General features: G+C 47.4%; 1 protein-coding gene across 5 annotated transcripts in view; it reads right to left on the reverse strand.

Moving 5' to 3' along the window:
- UBE3C (ubiquitin protein ligase E3C) overlaps positions 1–23,059 on the reverse strand; it is a 119,151-nt gene that overhangs the window by 17,758 nt on the left and 78,334 nt on the right. For all 5 annotated transcript variants that reach the window (XM_067041742.1, XM_067041745.1, XM_059074679.2 and 2 more), the window contains 2 exons: positions 22,641–22,888; positions 6,429–6,641 (listed from right to left, as the gene is read on the reverse strand). In XM_067041742.1, coding sequence (XP_066897843.1) covers positions 6,429–6,641; positions 22,641–22,888 — 461 coding nt within the window. The remainder of the gene's footprint in view (positions 1–6,428; positions 6,642–22,640; positions 22,889–23,059) is intronic.

Here is a 23,059-nt window from a genome sequence, read left to right on the forward strand (position 1 = left end):
CGGGTGCCCCGCACCTCACTTCAGCGTGTGCCACCGAGAAGTCACCCGGCCCTGAGCTCCATGACACGGTGACACGTGCTTTGTCCATCCCGGAAGTGTGACTGTGTAAACTCACGAAAGCAAAGCTGACCAGACAAAACTCCACAGACAGCTACAAACATGTAGCCTAATTTACAAGAGGAGACGTCAGAGTCCTCGTTTACCAGTGCTGAAACGAAAGAAGTGCACTCTCAACGCGTGTGGATGAGGCAATGTATGCCAAGGATAAAGAAATACAAATACATCCAAAATAGCGAACTAAGACATCCCAGAGTGGAGGAGTTGTTTAGCAAGGGGACTGCTGCCAGTGGAAACTGGGTAACGTTCAAAAGAGGCTCAATACGCCTAGTCAGAGGGGGCAAACTGGGGGGCAAACGCAGAGGAGCCGCTCAGATTATGGACCATGGGAAAATGACGGAGGCCCCCCCCCGCCACGATTTCCTTCACGGCCTTTAGCCTCTTGGTGGTTTTGCCATATTCCAAGTGCAACAAAGACATCCCCCTCCCTCTGGGTGATGGCAGTTTACCCCGATTGTTTTATCACTTTACAGAAAGGGCTATTTTGAGATCTGGTGACGGCTTTACTTAAATTATCCTCTGTGTGACGGTTACACAACCATCTAGTGCTGTCAAAGCGGTGCAGCTTTATCAGATGACGCTCCACTCCCAGTGCTGGAGCCGCCGGGTCTGAGGGGGCTCTGGAGGGAGGCTGCGCTGCCTCTGGCGCTGGTCCCCCAGCCAGCCTCCCGTCACCTGAGCCACAGGCACTGGCTGTTCTGTTTCCACAGCTAAGACACCACCCACCTTCCTTTAAGTGGATTAAAAGCAGATAATAAATGATGATGTACTGTGTGATCTGGAAGAAAAAGGACCCGTGAAGGTATCGTTTAAGGAGCTTCCAAAGCCCCCGTTACCTGACTAATCAGACAGCACTGACATATCTAGTAACTTTATTTATTTTTATTTTTTTAAAATAAATTTATTTCTTTATTTTTGGCTACACTGGGTCTTCGTTGCTGTGTGCGGGCTTTCTCTAGTTGCATTGAGCGGGGGCTACTCTTTGTTGCCGTGCACAGGCTTATTATCCTTGTGGTGGCTTCTCTTGTTGTGGAGCACGGGCTCTAGGTGCGCGGGCTTCGGTAGTTGTGACGCGTGGGCTCAGTAGCTGTGGCTCACGGGCTCTAGAGCTCAGGCTCAGGTGGCCACGGGCTTAGTTGCTCCACGGCATGTGGGATCTTCCCAGACCAGGGCTCGAACCCGTCTCCTCTGCATTGGCAGGCAGATTCTTAACCACTGCGCCACCAGGGAAGTCCCTCTAGTAACTTTAAAGTGGTTACACTGGTAATTTAAACTCCTCTCTCAGGCTACACCTAAAAAGCTATGTATGTTTAAATCACGTCAAATCTGTCATCAGAGTTCCGTTTTGAGGGGCATATTTAAATCTTTAAAGCACGAGCTCTCCTCTCTGCCACCCTGGACGTCTACACCTTACGGCCCTTGGGAGTGCACAGGGACCGCCCCCTCTGCCCTCCCACCCCCACAGCCGTCACTCACGTGAGCACAGGGGCTCATTTCATCCTCACGCCAGCTTATCCCCTTCTGAAGATGAGCACGGGGTCTGTGACTCGCCCGAGGTCACACAGCACAGCAGCAAAACCAGGGCTTTAGCCACCAGGCTCTCATGATTCAAGTTCAGTGCTCATCTACAGAACAGATGATTATTTACGGATCCATCTGCAACCCTGAGCCTTTTCCTCAAGGGAGATATGTGCATAAATCAGTAATCTAAAATTTCAGGTTCACTTCTGAGTAGGCTACCAAGCAGCCATACTGATTACACTAAAGGAAAAAGCTGGAGAGCAACACCATTATTTTAAAGGGAAGATTCATTAACATAACCTGCCAACACAATGAAGTATCTGCACGTTACAAATCTTTAAATCACGATGTTTTATAAACCTAAACCTGTATATGAGAACCAGGTTCTTATATATATTTCTACAGAAATCCATATGATCTCTCCCCAAATTAGGTACTTTACCAGTGACTTTAATTCTTCCAATTAGACTCTTCAGTATAATTATTCTTATGCCTTATCATCTATAATGTCTCCACTCAGTGGGAATTTCTATGAATAACTGGAACATCCTGACTTCACACTTCCGCTTTTAACGGATTCCAGTGTTATCAGCGGCGCTTTAATAGAACTCTTACGTATGCAACATCTCACCATGACCGTCTATTTCAGGAGGAAAACGGGAAATACCCCCATTAGCAAAGGCCTTGGTGACGGCCCCAAAGCTTGTATTTCATCTCTTCTAAGTCGTGCCACTAGGTGGAGCGCGGCAACAGCAGCTTCACTACCTGCGGGCTGACGTTTCCTTCTGACAGTAATAAATCCGTCTTTAAAAAAATCGCAGTTTTGCAGTGTTGAAATTTCAGCTCTATGAGAGGCAAGAAGAGGTCAAAACAAAACCACCAAATGAAATACGGTTCCCAGCCCCTCATCCTTTTATCTTACAGCACCGATGCCAGTTCTCAAAGATGCCTAGACGTGACCAGGCAGGAGGAAGGAGGAGGTCTCGGGAAGCATCCCGTTTAGGATTTAGTCCACACCTATTTCTGAAACAGGCAGCTTTAAAGGCTAAGAAACATACTGAAAACTCAAAAACCACAAAGATCATCATTTAAAAAATATCCAGAAGGTTCAGACAGTAGGATGTATAAATCTTTGTGTACGCTTTTTGCTTCAGTTTTGGAAGACATCACGGTGGAGAATAAACCATGGAACGGTTCTGTAGTCTAGAGGTGAAGCCGATGCAAAGATACTAAATCTCTTAGTTTTCCCGAGGGACTCTCGGTACTACAGCACAGCTGTGGACTGTATGCAACACCAGCGAAGCCACACTTCGCACCTGCTAGGAGGGCTATTAGTTTAAAAACAGAGAGAAAAGGGAGCAGAAAATAACAAGTGCAGACAAGTATGTGGAAAAGTCGGAACCCTCGTGCACTGCTGGCGGGAGTGTAAAATCGCGTGAGAACAGTACAGAGCGTCCTCAAAAAGTTACACACAGGGCTGCCCTGGTGGCGCAGCGGTCGCGAGTCCGCCTGCCGATGCGGGGGACGCGGGTTCGTGCCCCGGTCCGGGAGGATCCCACGTGCCGCGGAGAGGCTGGGCCCGTGAGCCACGGCCGCTGAGCCCGCGCGTCCGGAGCCTGTGCTCCGCAACGGGAGAGGCCACAATGGTGAGAGGCCCGTGTACCGCGGGAAAAAAAAAAAGTTAAACACAGAACTGCCATATGACCCAACAATTCCACGTTTAGGTATACACCCAAAATAACTGAAAACAGGGACCCCCAAAGATATTTATACAGCAACAGCCATGGCATCGTTATTCACAACAGCTGAAACAAGTGTCACGTCCATCGACAGGTGGGCAAACAAACGTGACACATCCGACAATGGCGCATGTCCACCTGTGTCTGGAAAAGAAGAAACTCTGGAATGCGTCCTGCCTGCCCCACCCCTCGTCCGACTCAAATAAAATCTACTTAGTCCATATGACACTGATCCACAGAGTGTAATTTTACAAATGAAAATTACGGTCAAACTCCTCTCATTAAAAACTTTTTTCACTGCTTAACCAAACTGTGGTTTCTCTGAATTCTGGAACCACCCGACCCAGAGAATACCCAGGACCTGCCCTGACTCACAGAACTAGACCCTCAGCTTCCACTGACAGGAGGTGCAAGTGTCTTATTATTAATTTTCCTACCGGCTCTGAAACGCACCTGTTAGGCTCTCTTACCCTGAAATACCCCAAATCAGCTAAGGAATGAAACATCGGCTCTCTCCCTGAGTGCGCGTTTAGCCTTCCTAAAGCCCAAGGCCCTAAAAGGTTCTCCACGGACGACAGGATAAAGCCCAGACGTCTTGGCTCTGTCTACCTACTCTCCTCCAAGCCTGTGAAACTTCAGCCACTTCCAAATCAATCTGTTTACCTACCTGGTGACCCCTCATCGCCCACCCAGAGCCTCTTCCGGGCAGCCCTCCCCGATCTACTTGGATAGGAGCAGTCCTTTTGAGCTGCGACTAAACTACAGACCTCACAGCGCAGATCATGTCTGCCTCTAGTTAGACTGAGTGAGCTCTTACAGTTAAAGGCAATCTCCTCTGCACAGCCCACTGGCTGGCACACAGAGCGCCACCACCCCCTGCTGAATGATGGAGGAGGGGAGAACAGGCACGGAGGCAAGTGGGCGACACCACAGAGAAACACCCAAAGCCGCGTCGATCCAGACGGGGTCAGCGTACACGGTCACCAAAATAAACAGCGCTGCACCACAGGGGTCCATCACCTGTGGGGCTAGTGCACGTTCCACGCTGCCTGGACTGGACACTAAGGACTTTGCTGAATACACAGTTGCTGGATTAGCAACCAAGGAATAACAGAAATTTAGAGAAGCAATTACAAAGTTTAAAGATAACGATACTTTCATAGTTAAAGTCCAACTACTAGATTCAGAAAAGATTATCAGTCTACATAAGAATAGCAGAAAAGATGCATCTCTCCTGCGAGAGAGAAAGCTTCTATGAAAACCAAATATAAGTCAGAAACGCACAGTTGGTTACTCTTTTTTTTAAGAGTTAGAATGCTTTTAATCTGACTGAAAATATAAATATACATGTAGTAAAAGACGATTTTGAAGTTTCAAACAGACGTCAGGTCACAACTACTCTTCAACATTTGATTTTTATTCTATCATTTCTCCTAGTACGTTAGTGTAGCTCATTAACATATCACATGACCACAAAGTTAAATTCATCACAATCCATCCTCATTAGAATGTTAAGTGAAACTGTAACATACTATAGTTATATTTTATGTACACAGTTCACTTAAACTCTTACCAAATAGAGCGTCATATGAAATGGCAGAGCGGAGAAAAGACTTCCGAAAATGGGAAGAGTGGTGATGGAGTATAACTAATAGGAAAAGAGGAATTAACTGATACGGAGACGTATCAAGCGAAAATGCTACGTGGGACTATTTTAACCAGGGAGAAACAATTACGTTTTATCCTTCAGTTAGTCAAAACTGCTCTACAGCCTTCAGTTAGTCAAAACTGCTCTACAGTCTTAAATCCCAAGTGAATTAATGCTTAGCCTTTAGGGTCCCTCATTATCTTCCTTATTTTATCCAGAATTAACCGGATATTATTGCACAAGGAAGCAAGAGGCACTTACAAGTAACCGGAAACATGACGACCCAGTCAGCATTATAGTACAAGTTGGTTACTTCAAAAATCCAATGAGAGATGAACAAATATGACTTCCAAAGCGCTCAAACAATTCGATCTGCCTGTGCGCACCTTTTAAAGGTCTGCAGACTATGGGATCATGTGTGCGCGTGTTCAAGTGGACAGAATTGCATGACGACCCCCACGCCCACCTCCACCACCAGCTTCGGCAAGCTCCACCTCGCGGCCAATCTCGGCCACCTGTGCCTTCACCTGCTGGCCCTGTTCTCATGACATCCGAAGCAAATCCCGGGTGTTAAATCGCTCAGTACGTACGGTGTACGTGAGTGTTCACAGCAGTATTATTCTTGAGAGCCAAAAAGTGGAAATAACCCAAACACCTATCAACTGGTAAAGAAAAAATGTGGTATATCCATCCATACATCATTTGGCCAGAAAAGGGAGTGAAGTACACCTGCAACACCCAGTAAACGAAGCCAGGCACCAGAGGCCACACACCCTAAGGTTCCAGGTGTGAAAAACATCCAGAAGAGACAAGTGCACAGGGACAGGAAGCGGGCCAGCGCTTGCCTAGACTGGGGACGGGCGGGACTTGCCGCTGGGCAGCACACGGTGTCTCCGTGGTAATAACAGTGCCCTAAACGTGGATGCTGGAGTTGGTCGTACTAACCTGCCTTGTACAGGCTACAGGGCGGAATTTATGGTACACTGATCGTATCTCAATAAAGCAGCTATTCAGAAACTTAGCTTGACTCTCTGGGATGCTATTTACCTTTTTTAAGGATAAAAACAACAGAAGCACCCAGATGGATACGAAGGTCTGCGGCCCGCGCGTTAGAGAGGCCGAGGGCCGCTCGGGCGTGGATGAGGAACAAAGGAGCGCCACCCACCCCCAAGGCTCCAACAATGAGGCCAGAGGCAAGGTTAACGCACAGCCACGCGAGTGACCTTCACAGGGGGACGGCTGCTGTGCCTGGCGGCCTGGCACCGCGAGGGGTGGCGAGGGCTGCGCTCGCCGCCCGAACTCCCCCAGCTCTACCCTCAGCCCCGGGGGCTCTTCCCACGCGACCGCGCACGAGCTCGCACGGCGGAGCGCGAACGTCTCTGCGCACCAGGGCCCCGACGCACCTGCGCCTCCCCGAGGTCGTTGTTCACCACGGTGAAGTTCAGCCCCAGCTCCTCCACGTCACCTTCGTAGCTCTTGAGAAAAAGCAAGTTCTTATACACTTCGGGGTCTAAGGAGGCCAGGTGGTGGATGTCCACATCCGCACTGGTTCCGAGCAGCTTGGACAGGAAAAAGCCGGCGAAGGGCAATTCCACCAGCATATTCTCATAGAGCGCCTTCAAACGAGAACAAAGACCACCGATCAGCGTCTCGCAGGAACTCTGTTCATACTTTCCACAAATAAGAAAATGTACGTCCAATTTGATACTTAACAGAATCCTAAGATAGCAGACACTTCTTCTCCATGAGGAGGAGGAGGAGGAGGATGGAAGCTAGTACCTGGTGAGCGTTCACCACGGGCCAGGCCACAGTTTAAGCATTCAATGCACACATTCACTACGCAGAAACTTCCAGAACAGACTACCAAAGAATTTTAGGGCTGCAACGCCAATGGGGATGTTTAGGGGCCACAGCCTTCATGCCACGGGAGCCTGCCAGGTGCTCCCCGTGAAGAGCTTGCAGGTGCGTCAGCCTCCCAGGGCTCCACAGACTGGGTGCCTCCTAACAACAGAAACTTACCGTCTCCCAGTGTGAAGGCCTGAAATCAGGGTGGCAGCAGGGCCACGCTCCCCGGGTGGGCGCTAGGGGAGGGTCCCTCCTGCCTCTCCCCGCTCCGGCGCGGCCGGCACCGTGCGGCCCCCTGACCTGTTGCCGCGCCCCTCCCGCCGCTGCCTCCGGACGCGCTGCTGTCCCCGCGTGCGTGTCCGCCCTCTGTGTCCGAAATCGCCCTCTCCTTTCTCTTGTGGAGACACCGGTCACTGGGTCCTGGGACCCACTCTACCCAACGTGACCTCGCCTGAGCTTCCTACATAGGCAAAGACTCATCTTTCCCAATGTCGCATCATAGGTACAGGGTATTAGGACTTGAGCATCTCTTTTGGGGGGGTCACAATTCTACCCACAACGGCAGGCCAGACCACGTCAGTGACCACCCCTCCACCCCGCCCTGCAGCACAAAAGGAGCACAGTGTGCGCCAAAGTTGGGTTTCAGGTAATTTCCAATGTCAAGAAATCTTCTTCTTCTTTAGATTTTTTTTCCACCATCAAATGGGGGAAAAAGAAAAAGCATTCTTAGCTCGGTGACCATACAAAAATAGGTGACAGGCTACAGGCCCACAGGCTGTAGTTTGCCAACACATATTGTAAAACGAAGAAACTGGGCCTTAGAACTCTGGAGATTTGTCCAGATATTGAGTTAGTAGGCAGCAAAACAGGTGTGAAAACCCAGATTCCCTGATGCCCAAATCAGCGTTTTCACTGTAAGTTCCTGTCTACCTTTACATCTGAGGACGGCAATGTGTGTAATGATTTTTGCAACTATTTATACTAAGGCACGATTTACATAAAGTGAAATGTACCACGTGCGGGTACCTGCTCACAGCTGTCTCACGACCGCTCGGATCACGACAGAGAACGGTTACACCCGCCCCCCAGACCCGGCGTCCCCTCGGCCCTCGGCGCCCGCCCTCCCTCAGGCTATAGCCCTCATTCCACTGTCACCACAGCTAAGTTTTGCCAGTCCTGGGGCTTCGTAACTGGGGCTATACAGCATGTGTTCTTCTTTGCGTCTTCTCACAGCACACACTGCTTTTGAGATTCACCTGTGTTACTGTTGTTAACAGCTCTACCTGGTCACCGGACGGTGGACACGTGAGCGGTCTCCAGTCGTGGTCACGATCGTATCGTAGAGCTGCTGTATCAGTCACTAGCCTGCCTTTCTGCGGGTCTGTGCTCTGGTTTCTCTTTATTATATACCTGAGCAGGTTGGGTGACAGTGGAAGCCCTGGAGCACAAGGTAGGTTTAACTATGTCACACACTGACGTGCTGTCTTCCAAAATACAATTCCTTTTTGCCACGACCAGCAACGTAGGAGGGTTCTAACTGGTCCACATTCTCACCGATGGTTAGTACTGTCGTCACTCTTAAAGTTTAGTTATTCTGGTTGGTGCGAAGGGGTAATCTCACTGTGGTTTTAAATTACATCTCCCTGATGACCAGTGCTGTTGCATTACATTAAGTGTTAGTATTACTATATTAATCTCCAGAGATTCTCCAGCAAAGGAGGGTAGGAAATACAATCACATGAAGTTTTCCAGTATGTCGGGGTTCACCCGGCATGATAAACACCCCTATGGCCTGAGGCTGTAAAGCGCAACAAGGAATCAGAAATGCGCTGTGAAATTTTCAGAAGCATTATTATTTTATTGTAGCAGATGACTTAGAAGCCCCAACAAATCTTTCTTGTCAAAAATGTTCTAATGAAAATAATAGTTACCACTTACTGAATGCTTGCTACATAACAGGCGTTCTGCTAAAGCAGGCAACATCGGTGACTGCATTTCCATTTGGCCCCCTGGAAAATCCAACTGACTGTGAGGTAAAACTGATTCTTACGCGCAAGTCAAGGGGCAATCTGGATCTCCCCCACAAAGGCCATTTTTGTTAGAATACATCTAATCTGCAGAGACACGGATCCTCTGCGAAGCTCCCATGACTGCAGTCACCCCTGCTCTCAGGGGAGAAGGGGTGTCGGTCCCTCGCTTGGTAAATGCAGAGCTGGAAGTGTCACCTTGAGCACAGGGGATCACGGACCTTTCTCTGTTTGCAGGGCAGTCTGTGACCCCAGAAGGACAGACAGACAGGGCGTGAGGGCTGGACGAACTCTGCCTTAGCGACCCCACTACCATCAGCTATGCCGTGTGACACACGCAGATCCTCTTTAAACCACTGTGTGAGGATTCGGTGCTATGCTGCTAGGCACGCAGCTGAAATAAAGCAAAATGTCATCGAGGGGGTGATCTCTCAGCCGTGAAACTAACTTCCGAAGTCACTCTTCCAAGAGGCCACCCACCTGGCCACGCCCACACGCGCTAAAGGCTAAGCACAGGGCTTAGTGAGACAGACCCGTGTGACGTAACTAATGCCAGAGTGGGCCTGCACCGCCCCTCCCACCTTCCCCGCATTAAAGATGGCAGCCTTGTGCCACTGTGCGCCGTGGGAGGGACCCTTCCGTACTCATAGCTTCCAGCACTGCTGCACTACTGAAGCCTCTACCTCAGGGGTCCCCAACCCCCGGGGGCTGCGGACCGGTCCGGGGCCTGTTAGGAAGCGGCCGCGCAGCAGGAGGGGCATGGCGGGCGGGCGAGTGAGCGAAGCTTCATCTGCCGCTGCCCACATCGCTGGCATTATTGCCGGAACCATATCCTCCCCCCCGCCGCCCCGTGGCAAAGCTGTCTTCCTTGAAACCGGTCCCTAGTGCCAAAAAGGTTGGGGACCGCTGTTCCATCTCATACTCGGCTGGCAGTCTATAATCACTGGCCCTTAAGCACACCAGTCTTACGCACTCAGGTGCACGCGCCCCCCTTTCCCCCTAAACGTCCAGAGAAAGCTCAGATACGCCGAGACCCACATTTTAAACTCTCGCCCACTAATATGACTGGAGGAAACGAGAAAACAGCTATGAAACACCCTCCCAGAAGTGCACATCCAGAGTGCGCCGGCTCACGTTCAGAAAGCCACTGACAGGCACCTCGAACCCCACTCCCGAGTCTCAGGGGTCCGGGCTCCCCGTCTTCCCTCCGGTGAGGACCTCAGATGTTCTGTGCCGGGGACACTGGAGCGTTATGTCCCTGTGCTTTTATTGGATTTGAAGACTAATGATTACCCAATTAATTTAGAAAAGATGGCATACAAGGACTTCTTAATTAGAGAATGAGTAATAAAATGGCAACTGGCACTTAAGTCATCTACTGATAATGTAAAGAGTGAGCTGTTTTGAGAAGCCACGGTTTGCTTCAAGTTAAGAATGGCTAATACTATTAACCTGAAGCACTTATAAACCCCATTACTTCTAAATGAATGATGCCTTCAAAGCCAAGGAGAGCATTCTGCAGAAGACGACATGATTGATCTCAGGTGTTGAAGAAAAGCCTCATTTGTACAGCGGACTGTAAAGTAAACTCAAAGTGTAAATCATCTGATGTTCAATATATAAGGTCATTGTTTGCCATTTCTGCATTAGTAACAATAAACCTGTGAAGTTTGTTAAATCTATCAGAGCTACCTGAATTTTAAACAGAAATTCCACTGTGACTCATAAAATGTAAATGCATAGGTATAATTTTTTACACGAGGCAGGTTTAAACCTTTAGAGCATTTAATATACAAGCACTAATAAATGATAGCACTAAAAACTATGACTGCATCAGCTAAATGGGTTATAAATTAAATTTCCATAATGTATGCAACTGAGATACAAATGTAAGCATAAATCAAGGTAGTTTCTAAACACAGGTTAATTATACAACTTCAAAAACTGCCAATTTTTTATGCAAAATAATCCACTTAGCGTTTTTCATACTGGCCTTAATTCTCAGTCAGCTGCACCACACTTGTTCCTAGAAGCATATCAATAACTACTTGTCATAAAAAATAGCAATAGGTATATGGAAAAGAACCCTACAACGCATTTTTCAACTGTCTGTCTTTTATGAGTGTTTATAGCTAGAAATTGTGCCAAAATGATTTGAAATAAAAAGGATTAATTATGGTAGAAGCCTTTTAATATAAGTAAGTGCAGTCGCAATGCAATTAATGCAAATCACGGCCCTACCGGGAGAGTCAATGTGCACCGGCACCTCAGGCCGTTTCTGTTTGCAGCCAAATAACTTCAGTAATTTACTACATTAAGAATCAATAAAAAAAAATAATGCTTTTCAAATGCATCTCTATCAATCTTCAGGTAGTTCTAAAGTGAACATTTATAACTTAATCTAAAAACTATATCAGAGATGTCTTGTTTTAAAGCCACTCTAATTGAGCAAGGAGATAATTTTAATTATTTCAGATCGTGCTAGCCTCGGAGTTTGAAAAATAAAAAGGATGTTAGCTGATAGCAGTATGCTATTTAATTTAGTAGCTATGCTTCAGAATTAATAACAGAGTTGAGAAACGTGGTCTCTGGGGCTACTATTGATTTTTATGATAAGCTCGTACAGGGCAGGAAACACATCTGATCTTCAGTGCAAGTCTGCGTACAGTGCCGAGTCGTTTAGAAGATTTACTGAGTGCCAGCTGTGTGCTAGGGACCGCTGACCTGTAGCATGGAACTCCGCACTCATGAATTCGTTTGCAAAAAACTATTTATCCTCTTGTGAGACACTGCAGGTTATGCAAAACTACGCGTATGGGGATTCATTTCAAGCCCGTCCACACCGCCTGCTCCTGTACCGCTCCGTCCACACCGCCTGCTCCTGTACCGCTCCGTCCACACCGCCTGCTCCTGTACCGCTCCGTCCACACCGCCTGCTCCTGTACCGCTCCGTCCACACCGCCTGCTCCTGTACCGCTCCGTCCACACCGCCTGCTCCTGTACCGCTCCGTCCACACCGCCTGCTCCTGTACCGCTCCGTCCACACCGCCTGCTCCTGTACCGCTCCGTCCACACCGCCTGCTCCTGTACCGCTCCGTCCACACCGCCGCCTGACCCTCAGTGACACGGCGCGCAATGTGTCGGGTCTCACCTGCGCCGCTGCCACCCAGGGGGACGAGGTGTCGTCCCAGCAGCCCTGGAGGCGAAGGAGAGGTTTTTGCTTGTTCGTGGCAACTGACAACCCTCAGGAAGGGCTCGACAGCTTTCTTTTCAAACAACAGCTCTTCCGCTTCGGACATCCTGTGAGGATGCTAGACAGCTGGGGGCGGGCGTTCACTCCTCAGTCCTGCTCTCCTCACTGGGCATGCAGAAACCCACCCACGGGGGGGCGGTGCCTCTGTGCAGCGACTGCTGCCCCCCAGCTCAGGCCCCACAGAGGCTGCTCTGCCCCTCCCACTGGGCCCACCAGAAGGTCTCCAGATGATAAAGCACCCACGTCTCCACGGCCAAAGGAACAAAACCCACACCCCCATTTCTACCCACAAGAAGTAAATATTGGGACTTCCCTGGCGGCCCAGTGGTTAAGACTCTGCGCTTCCACTGCAGGAGGCACGGGTTCGATCCCTGGTCGGGGAACTAGAGTCCCGTATGCCGCGCGGCGCGGGCAAAAGAAAAAAGGAAGTAACTGTCTGGGGGTTCTAGAGCAGCTGTGATATTCCTGCTTCTGGAAAGACACTCGATAAGGTACCCCATACAACCAAGAACTTTTCTCCGTAATTAAAAGAAAACATTTTGCAGGTTTAAAAATTCTACTTTCACCACCAGGATAACAAAATATTAATTAGCCTTTTCAACTGTGAGTATCCTGGTGTCCCTCAAGGGTTGGAGGCGTCACCGCCAGGTACTGAGAGCCCTTGCTAACGAGGGTGACGATGTCTGTGACATGCCCCACCCACGAACCCACCTCACACTGACCTGCCCCTCCCTAAACCCCTCTGACACTTAAGGCTCTACCCAAACTACCATATTACAGCACTACTTTTTGGTAACAGCTTTGCTGAGATATAATTCACATACGGGACAATTCACCCATTTAAAGCGAACAATCCAGTGGTTCTGATATTCAAAGTTGCGCAACCACCACCACAACTGGTTTTTGAGCATTTCACACCCCCAGCCCCGGGCAGTCAAGGGTCTGCTTTCCGTCTCCCAGAGTCCCTAGGCGTCCCGCGCGGGGGGACGCGCCCGTCTGGGCACCAGGCTGTGTGCACTGCCGCCCCGCCCACGAGCCCTGCCAGCTCAGCCTCGCTCCAAAGTGCCGACCCTCCCTCCCTCCCTCCCTCCCCGCCGCCAGGGCAGCAGCTCTGCCTCCTTCCCAGAGACAAGGCTCACGAGCCCTTGAAGCCGCTGCTCCCGTCTCCCGTCTCCCTCCGGCAGCAGAGTATACATCTTCACTCGCTACCCTTTCATACAGGAAATTTACTCATTGTAACTGTTTAGAAGGGTTTAAACGGGCCCACTTTATTTTTAGATAATTATTGCCCTTATTGCACAAATAAAGGCAGGGAAAGACATGCAATACACATTACGCAGCACCAGCAAGAGTCTGTGCTCCTAATTTTCCTGGCGAGAATCTAACATGGCTCAGAAAAAGGAAAATGGCCCCGGTGCTAATACTGACCCATGTGAAACTAGTGTTTGGGAATGCTTAAAAAATATGAGAAGGGATATCTCAACAGTAAGCAAGATCTACTTTATGTGGGAGCAGGAAGAATTTTGGTGAGCATCTCAGAATGGCTAAAACTACAGTAATATTTTTGGTACTGGAATCAACTGAATTCTGGAATACACCTGCCATTTTTACTGTACAGTGAACTAGTTTAATTTCATGTTTAATTTTGAAGAAATAAACTTACATAGAAAACTATGACCTTAACAAGCAAGAAGAATCATCTCCAGATTCGGGAGTGTTTTGCTCTCAATGGAAAGGAATACAAATTGTGATTAGAATGCTATAAAAGCACGTACAATTCTCAGAAGGGATAAGGTTCAAATAAAATAATCATTCGTAAATTATAAATTGTACATATTTATAAATTATGATCTTTGATTTTTCTGTTTCCAAAAAAAGCTGAAGGTCAACAAGAGGAAACTCGTGATGAATTCGTCCACTGTGGTTAATTGGGAGATTCAGAGAAAGCTTGCTTCTGAAGTTTGCTGACATCAAAGTAAAGAAAGTCCTAACATTGTTTAGAAGACCTGTGCCAGGCACAGAATGCTCAGCTATTTACTGAATGTGACGTTTAAGAAAATCTAAGGGAAACATATATTAACATCAGAGCTCGGAGCACTGAGCCTGGGGACCATCAGGTGAGGACGCTTTGCCTACACTGACCCTTAATGAGTCCGAGAGTTCAAAACAAGAGATGATAAAAGAGAGGCTTTGCCATTTAAGGACCAAAGTAACTTAAATTACTACTACTCACCTCAATCAACAGTTTTAAAGCCTCTGCAAATTCTGTGCGCATTTTATAAAATTCTATAAAAAAATTCTATAAAATTCTATTCTAATGAATAGAAAAATAAATTCTCCCAGCTCTCAAAAGTCTCAGGATAAACTGTTAACTGCCAATATTATACTCTATGATACAGTAAGTGCTGAATGCTACTCAATACAAAATTATAAACTATGCTGAAGTTTCACCATCTGCTAATTAAAAATCTGAAATATATGATCAAGATATTATCAAATAATTTGATTTACAAGCATTCTGTTTCAATTAAATCAATATTCTGGAGCAAGAAAAAAAAGAGCTAGTTCCAAATAGAATTCAAATATGATGAAAGATTTCCCTCAATAAATATTCTGAACTTAATCGGCTTAAATGGACGTAGGTGCTTCTAACTGTTAAAAAAAAAAAAAAAAGTTCAAGATGACATTACCACATCCTTGAGCTGTTTATTTATTCCCTGTCTAGAGCCTGATTTACAGGCGATAAAATGCAATCACAACCCACACCAAAGCAGGAATCATCTGCTAATGGAACTTTTAATGGAGAAGTGACCAGTGACATGAGGTAATTCTTCCTATGTGGGAGTGCTCTTGAAGACCTCTGTGCACTTCATCACAGTAAACAATCACTAACATATGCATTAAAGAAAATTTAAATACATTATGACCCAATAAATATCATAATCAATCAATATACAATTTTCTTCTCTTAAAGATTTAATGTTCAGATACCACACTATTAGTGCTATACTATTACACTCACTTAGATCTGGACAATTTTTAACATGTTGGTACAAAGTTTAACCATTTGTGATCAGATATGTTTTAGAAACTACTGCTCCCTTAGGAATTTCCATGCAGAAAATTATATGAGTAAAATCCTTAGAGTGAGGAACTAAATTAGGTACCATCCTCAAATAACTATAGTTTTGTTACTGGTTTTGTCTAAACTTCATTATTTTACAGAGCTTTGAGATGGAATTTATACAAACTTCATTTTTAGGAGAAAGGTTTAGATGCCAAATTTTTCTCCCTGAAATCTGGTTTAAAGAGGTAACATATTCCAGGGCTTCCCCGGTGGCGCAGTGGTTATTCATCCGCCTGCCATTGCAGGGGACACGGGTTTGAGCCCTGGTCTGGGAAGATCCCACATGCCGCGGAGCAACTAAGCCCGTGCGCCACAACTACTGAGCCTGCGCTCTAGAGCCCACGAGCCACAACTACTGAAGCCCGTGTGCCACAACTACTGAAGCCCGTGCGCCTAGAGCCCGTGCTCTGCAACAAGAGAAGCCACCACGATGAGAAGCCCGCGCACCGCAACGAAGAGTGGCCCCTGCTTGCCGCAACTAGAGAAAAGCCTGCGCGCAGCAACAGAGACCCAACGCAGCCAAAAATAAAGTAAATAAAAGAAAAAAAGAAAAGAAAGAGGTAACATATTCCAGAGTACAGCAGTAAGAGCGATCTGTTATCCCCTCTGAATCTACAGCACTTTCCAAGACTGTGTCGTGTGTCATCAGGACAATTCTCCACGCAAGCAGCACGTAACTGACCAGGGACGCACAGAGCTACCAGGGAGCCAGAAAGCTTCCGCGAGCCAGGATCATCTAGTACTTATCCTGCCTCTACATTAATCAAGATTGGACAATTCATACATTCAGGAAGGAAAAATAACATAGAACTGTAATAAGATTTAATTTATGCCAATAAAATTACTCTGTTGTCTGTCACTGCACTGTATAAGAACCATTGAATTTAGGGAGTATTTCAGGTTAGGCTATCAAAGTAAAGGCTCATCTTCACAGAAAGAACGATAGCACATCCTTTCAAAGATTTCTGGTGCGATGAGTTATGAAACTTACATCCTTGGGAGGGAGCTGAGACTGAGTCGAAAGGGACCACTGACAGGGAGAGATACTACCTCCCTGAGAACTGACACCAAGGACAGCACACAGGTCCAGGTGGGAGAGATACATTATGCCTTAAAATGAATTAAGGTGAGAAAATGATCTGTTTGAAATTTATGCTAAGGAATCTAACATCAGGTCAATGCCTGAAATTTGTCACTGAAATAAGGGGAGCCTGAAGAAAACATACTGTTAAAATGGTGAGGTCAAGTTGAAGCCCATTACTAAAGTTAAAGAACACTTAAAATCTATATTATTAAAATAGCAACATTTGGAATCTGAACAAATAAATAATAACTGGGCCTATAATGATACATCTCAAAGAGATACAAATGAAGGAGCATGATTTTTATATCCAAGACATACTGATTCTCACTACCCCTCTGCTTTGTTAGGCCTGGGGTTCCATTACCATCTGTCATTAACAAATACACACACACAACACAAAACTTACTACAGAGCTACAGTAATCAAAACAGTGTCACACTGGCATAAGGCTAGACATAGAGATCAATGAAATAGAATCAAGAGTTCAGAAATAAACCCTTACATTTGTGGTCAGCTGACTCTCAACAAGAGTGCCAGGACAGTCTTTTCAACAAATGGTGCTGGGACAGCTGGACAGCCATACGCAAAAGAATACAGAGGAACCTCCTAACTCACACCATCTACAGAAATAAACTCAAAATGAATCAGAAAGAGTGGCATGGACATGTATACACGACCAAACGTAAAACAGCTAGTGGGAAGTAGCCACATAGCACAGGGAGATCAGCTCGGTGCCTTGTGACCACCTAGAGGGGTGGGACAGGGAGGGGGGGTGGGAGGGAGGGAGACGCAAGAGGGAAGAGATATGGGAACATATGTATACATATAACTGATTCACTTTGTTATAAAGCAGAAACTAACACACCATTGTAAGGCAATTATACTCCAATAAAGATGTTAAAAAAAAAAAAGAATCAAAGACATAAATGTAAGAGCTAAAACTACAAAACTCTTAGAAGAACATTCAGGTATATATTTTTGTGACCTTGGCTTAGGCAATGGTTTCTTAGATAAGGCAACAAAAGAAAAACAAAATTAAAAACTTTTGTGCTTCTAAGGAGAACATCAAGAAAATGAAAAACAACCCAAAGAAAAGGAGATGATATTCGCAGACCGCATACCTGATAAGGGACTTGAAACTAGAATATATAAAAGACTTAATAAAAGGCAAACAACTCAATTTAAGAAATGGGCAATGGACCTGAATAGACATTTCTCCACAGAAGACAAGAAGCACATGAAAAGACGTTCAACATCATTAATCATCAGGGAAATGCAAATCAAAACCATAAGGACACACCACTTCACACCCACCGGGACGGGTGTTACAAAAGAGACAGACAATAGTAAGTGTTGGCAAGGATGTGGAGAAAATGGAACTCGCATACATTGCTGGTGGGATTGTAAAAGGGAGCGGACACTTTGATATGGTCACCATATGAACCAACACTCCCACTCCTAGGTATGTATTTCTCTTGGCAAGAGAAATGAAGGGGCTTCCCTTGGTGGTGCAGTGGCTGAGGGTCCGCCTGCCGATGCAGGGGACGCGGGTTCGTGCCCCGGTCCGGGAGGATCCCACGTGCCGCGAAGCGGCTGGGCCCGTGAGCCACGGCCGCTGAGCCTGCGCGTCCGGAGCCTGTGCTCCGCAACGGGAGAGGCCACAGTGGTAAGAGGCCCGTGTACCACCAAAAAAAAAAAAAAAAGAGAGATGAAAATGTACTGTCCACGAATGTCCACAGCAGCATTACTCATAAGAGCCAACAGTGGAAACAACCCAACAATCCATCAAATGACGAACTGATAAACTGCGGTACATATTCACAGGATGGAACATTATTCAGACAAAGAAGGAACGAAGGACTGATATATGCTACAACATGGAGGAACCTTGAAAACATTACACTAAGGCAAAAGAATCAGTCACAAAAGGCCACATATTGTGTGATTCCATTTATATGAAATGTCCAGAACACGCACATCACAGAGACAGGAAGTAGGTCAGTGGTGGCCCAGGGCTGGCGGGACTGGAGCAGAACGGGGAACAGCTGCTAATGAACACGGGGCCCTTTTTCAGGGTTTGCTCTGAAATTATAGCAGAGGTGGCTGCACAACTCAGTGAATACACTAAAAACCACTGAATTGTACTCTTTAAAAGGCTGAATTTTATGGAATGTGAATCGTACTTCAAAAAAACTGTTACTTCAAAATAAGTCACAAGAGCATCATCTGCTTTGCTGGCATCAATTTTTAATTAAGCTGCTTCTCAAATGGGCAACTCCATACACTAAGCTTCAAAGGAAGGTCTGTTTAATAGAATACGTACCACAGAGAACAGAGCTACAAATAAAGGAATTTAATTGTAAAGTTGAAAATGATTACAGTCCTGATTAATTTTTATAGAAAAATTACGCAGCAACATTAGTTTCTCAATTACCTCTTCAAGACGGCAAAGCGGCTGAGTAATCGCCCCTGGCCACGGAGCTCTGAGCGCGGCTTTGCACTCAGCCTGCCACCGGCTCAGTGTCACCACCCTGAGCAGAGCTGTGCCCCGCGGAGCCCCGCCTTCCTGACCTCCCGGCTGCCTTCAGCACGTTGTTCACCCCTCCTCCTTGGTGCCCTTTCTCCCCTGCTGAGACCCCGCCTCCTCGGGCCCTCCTCCCCATGTGCTCACTCTGCAGTCTCTCCAGACACCACGGCGCGGCCCTGCCGCCCCCTCTCACCTCGTCTAGCAGAGCCGGGCCCTGGCCCTCCACCGGCCCCAGGGCTGCTCAGCGTGGCTGACGAGAACGACGACATCACAAGGAGATCCCCTGCACCAGCAGCCCCAGGGCAGCCGGACAACATCTGCGCCACCGCAGCAAGTTCCTGCAGAGGGTGCAGCTCTGGGTCACACCTGCTCATCAGTTCTTTGCTGTGTCTCTCCTAGGATCCCAGACCACCCCCCCACCTGACTGGTTCTTTATCCGTGGACACTTCACCGAAGATGGCTACCCTATCTGTGAACACCAACCAAACCATCCACCCATTCTTCTCTGGAACTTGTTCTTTCTCTAGAGAGCCTCTCTCTCCTTCCCTTGGGAGCCAAGCCGGCTGAAAAGGCCACCGGCACTCGTTCCATCTGTAAACCTTCCATCTCCGTCACCTCAGCCCAAAGCAAACTCGTTTCTGTCACGCCGCCCCAGGAAAAACGTCACCAACGACTGCGCTCGTGCCCACCAGCTGAGGGACGGCTGCACAAGCGCGGTTACCCTCCAGCAGAATATGAACTGGCGATAAAAGGGACGAAGTACCGACACACGGCACAGCCTGCGTGATCCCCGAAAACACGCTAAGGGACAGACGCCAGTCACGAAAGGCCACATACGTCATGACTCAATTTACAGGAAACGTGCAGAGTAAGGACACAAATAAGAGACAAACGGTACCTGAATAGGTTAACTAACAGTAGAATAAGAAACAGAAAGCAGATCAGCGTTTGCCTAGGTCTTGGGGGTGGGCAGGGAGGAGTAACTGTTAATGGATACAGGTGATGAAAATGTTGTAAACTTGTAGTGATGGTCGTACAAATGTGTGAACGCACCGAAAGCGCTGAACTGTACTTTTTAAACGGGTGAATTGCATGGTTTGAGAATCCTATCTCAATAAAATGTTACAAGAAAAAAACACCCAGAAAACAAAAACCTGCTGATAAATCCAGTGGTCACGTTTCAGTGCTCAGCTGACCTGACCTCACAGCATGGCGCCAGGTCATCAGGGCACCGTCACTCAGGACCGTCTCTAAAAGCCATTCTCCGCACGGGTCCCGCAGGGTCTCCCTAAAAACGTACTGAGTCCGTCACCTCGGCCGTGTGCTGAGCGCAGCGATTCTGCGCCCGACCCACAGCATGAAGGGCCGGCCTGTCGCCGTGGGGGACACACCGGCCCCGTGCGGTCGCCGGCCGCTTCCACCGCAGGGGCTGGCAAACCCGTCCTGGAAAGGGCCCAGCGGCACATACTTCAGCACCGCTCAGCTCTGCCCCCGGGGAAAGCAGCCACAGACAATATGGAAATGACATTCCAGTAAAGCCTCTTTTTTTTTTTTTTTTTTTAAAGAAAACAAACAAACAATAAAATAGGTGGGTAGACTTGCTCAGGGGCTGTAGTTTGCTGCCCTTAGTTTCAGACTGTCACCTCTGGTCACTCCTTTGACTTTCAGAAGCCGTACTGATTACAATCCTTGTGTTATAATCCAGCCCGTCTCTAAAAATGTGTTGGACAGTAAATATGAAATATCAGGCGTTCCTATTCTACTATTTCAAACAGTGGAAATACAAATGCATTCCTAGACGATCCAAAAACCCTAACAAATTGCCCCAAAAGACCACGAAAAACGTTTACCTATCTGTGTAACAACACAGCCAGGTCCTTGGGCAACGAAACGCATGAACTTCACTCACTCTCACTCTCAGCAGCTAGTGGCCGCGGTGTGTGCACTTTAGAGAACCAGGGAGAAGCTACACCTTCCTTCTATACTGCAAGGAACACCCCAGTATGAAGAGAAACGGGAACTAACGTGAGGAAGGGGTCTTCTGAGCTGGGCCCGGTGCCTGGCAGAAGAGGGTGCTGGGAGCCAGGAAGGGGGCAGAAGACGTCTCCCCACTCTGACGAGGCGGGCCGGCCAGGAGCCCGAGGCTGGACCGCAGCACCCACACGACCCCCCCACCTCCACCCGCCAGACACTGCGGTGAGTGCGCCTGCCGACTCACACGGTGGACCTGGGGTGAAGCTTTTTGTCCGTCGTGAACGTGAGGACTTGGTAGTTAGTGTGAGTGCCAGGGAGTCCTTGCACACTTCCCCCAACACACCATGCTCTGTAAGTTACGACTGGTGGAATGAATTCATTCATTCATTCAAAAACCAAGAATCATTAATTTTCAATTTCCTATGGGAATAACCAGATGATTTTCCACCTCACTTGCAACAGCTGGGCATAAGTTTCAATGACTGATTTTAGTGGGATACTTGCCAGCTACATCCTGTTAGGATTAGTAATTATCAACACCATTTAAGTGTAAAGAAGCAAACAAAATAACCTTGTATGTAAACGTTTTCCCTAACTTAAAATGCTAGTAATCAGTTAAAAAGAAAAAAAAGAAGAGTCCCTTCCTTGGGGGACTGGACCCGAGGCGTGGGGAAGAGCCCCTCCCCACGTAACTGGAGCCCCACCTCCTGCAGCCCGCCTATGGCAGCCCACAAGCTACGCCACGGTCTGAACGGCTGTGTTTCCCCCAAGCTCCCCACACGCTGTGACAGGAGGTGGGGCCCCTGGTGCTTAGGGCACGAGGGTGGAGCCCTCGTGAATGGGATTAGAGCCCTTGCAAAGAAGCCCCACGGAGCTCCCCGCGCCCCCTTCCGCCACGTGAAGACCCAGGGAGCAGGCACCAGCTCTGAGCCAGGAAGGGGGCCTCTACCAGATAAAACCACGCAGTGCCCTGGTCTCAGACACCAGGCTCCACAACTGTGAGAAGTCAATTTCCGTTGTCTGTAAGCCACCCAGTCTGTGGGATCTCGTTGCAGCAGCCTGAACAGACTAAGGCCGGCACTGCTCTAGTTCAGCAATGAGTGGGACTGGCCTCAGTGGGTACCTTCATCCTGTTCCTGACTTTAACGGGAAGGTGTGCTTTGAAAGTCTCACCATTAACTAGGAAGTTTCCACTACGTTACACAACTAAATGTTCCTTTCATTTACAATAGAGGGTAAGGTGTGTTTGTACAGATGGGGTAACACCATCAGGCGTAACACTCTGGTTACAACAGCATTACCGTAATATCCTTAAGGGGCCGATTTTCAAGAATCTGCATACAACATATGTAACACTTGAACTACACTGAGTAACTATGGCCTTCCATCTCATAGCACTTTGAAAATTTTATAGAACCTTAAAAGAATCACTTTTAACACTGATTATCAACAAGAGCAACTGTGAAAAGACAAAACATTTACAGTACTTATACCTATGCTAGCAGATAAACAGAATTTTATCTGTATAAACAATTTTATATCACGCTGCCCATGTTTTCTACACTGTATCCATAATTTTTTACTGTACGTAACTGTGTATGAAATGTATAATGCTACAGAGCAGTTATTATGTAAGAAAACACAATTCAGGGGTTCATCAGAATTACTCAAGCAGTTCTGAATAAAGGTCTTCAATGAAACAGACGGTAACCACACAGAAGCACCGAACTTCCACAGCCCGTGGCCCGAGATCCGTTTTGACATAGAGTTTACTTTACCTTTCCAAGCATCCTGCCCAGGAAGTAGTAATGTCTGGCAAAGGACTCCCCCACAAGCATCTGGGCAGCTGGGTTGGGGTACAGCAGCCCTTCGTTAGTGGTCTTAAAGAAGCCCTGGTTGGGGTTAAACCCCGACTTCAGCAGTTCATTTAGAAACTCTCTGAAAATGCCACCACCGTCAATGCCCGCTTCGTCCAGGCCATGTGCATTGAGTAAGTGCACACGGATCCGCTTTTTCAAATCAGGCTCTGTTAAGAGAGGGGGTGGGGCAAGCAGAAAATATTGTTTAAAAAGCAATAAAATAAGCTGGTATTAAAAGAAGTTAGGTAAGGGGAGCAGGAATATTAAAAATATTTTAATGCAAGACTTAAAAAAAAATCAACATTAAAAAGAGACAAGGAGACAGACTGACCAGTATT

This window comes from Kogia breviceps, chromosome 9 (genome assembly GCF_026419965.1).
Source record: "Kogia breviceps isolate mKogBre1 chromosome 9, mKogBre1 haplotype 1, whole genome shotgun sequence".
Lineage (NCBI taxonomy): Eukaryota > Metazoa > Chordata > Mammalia > Artiodactyla > Physeteridae > Kogia > Kogia breviceps.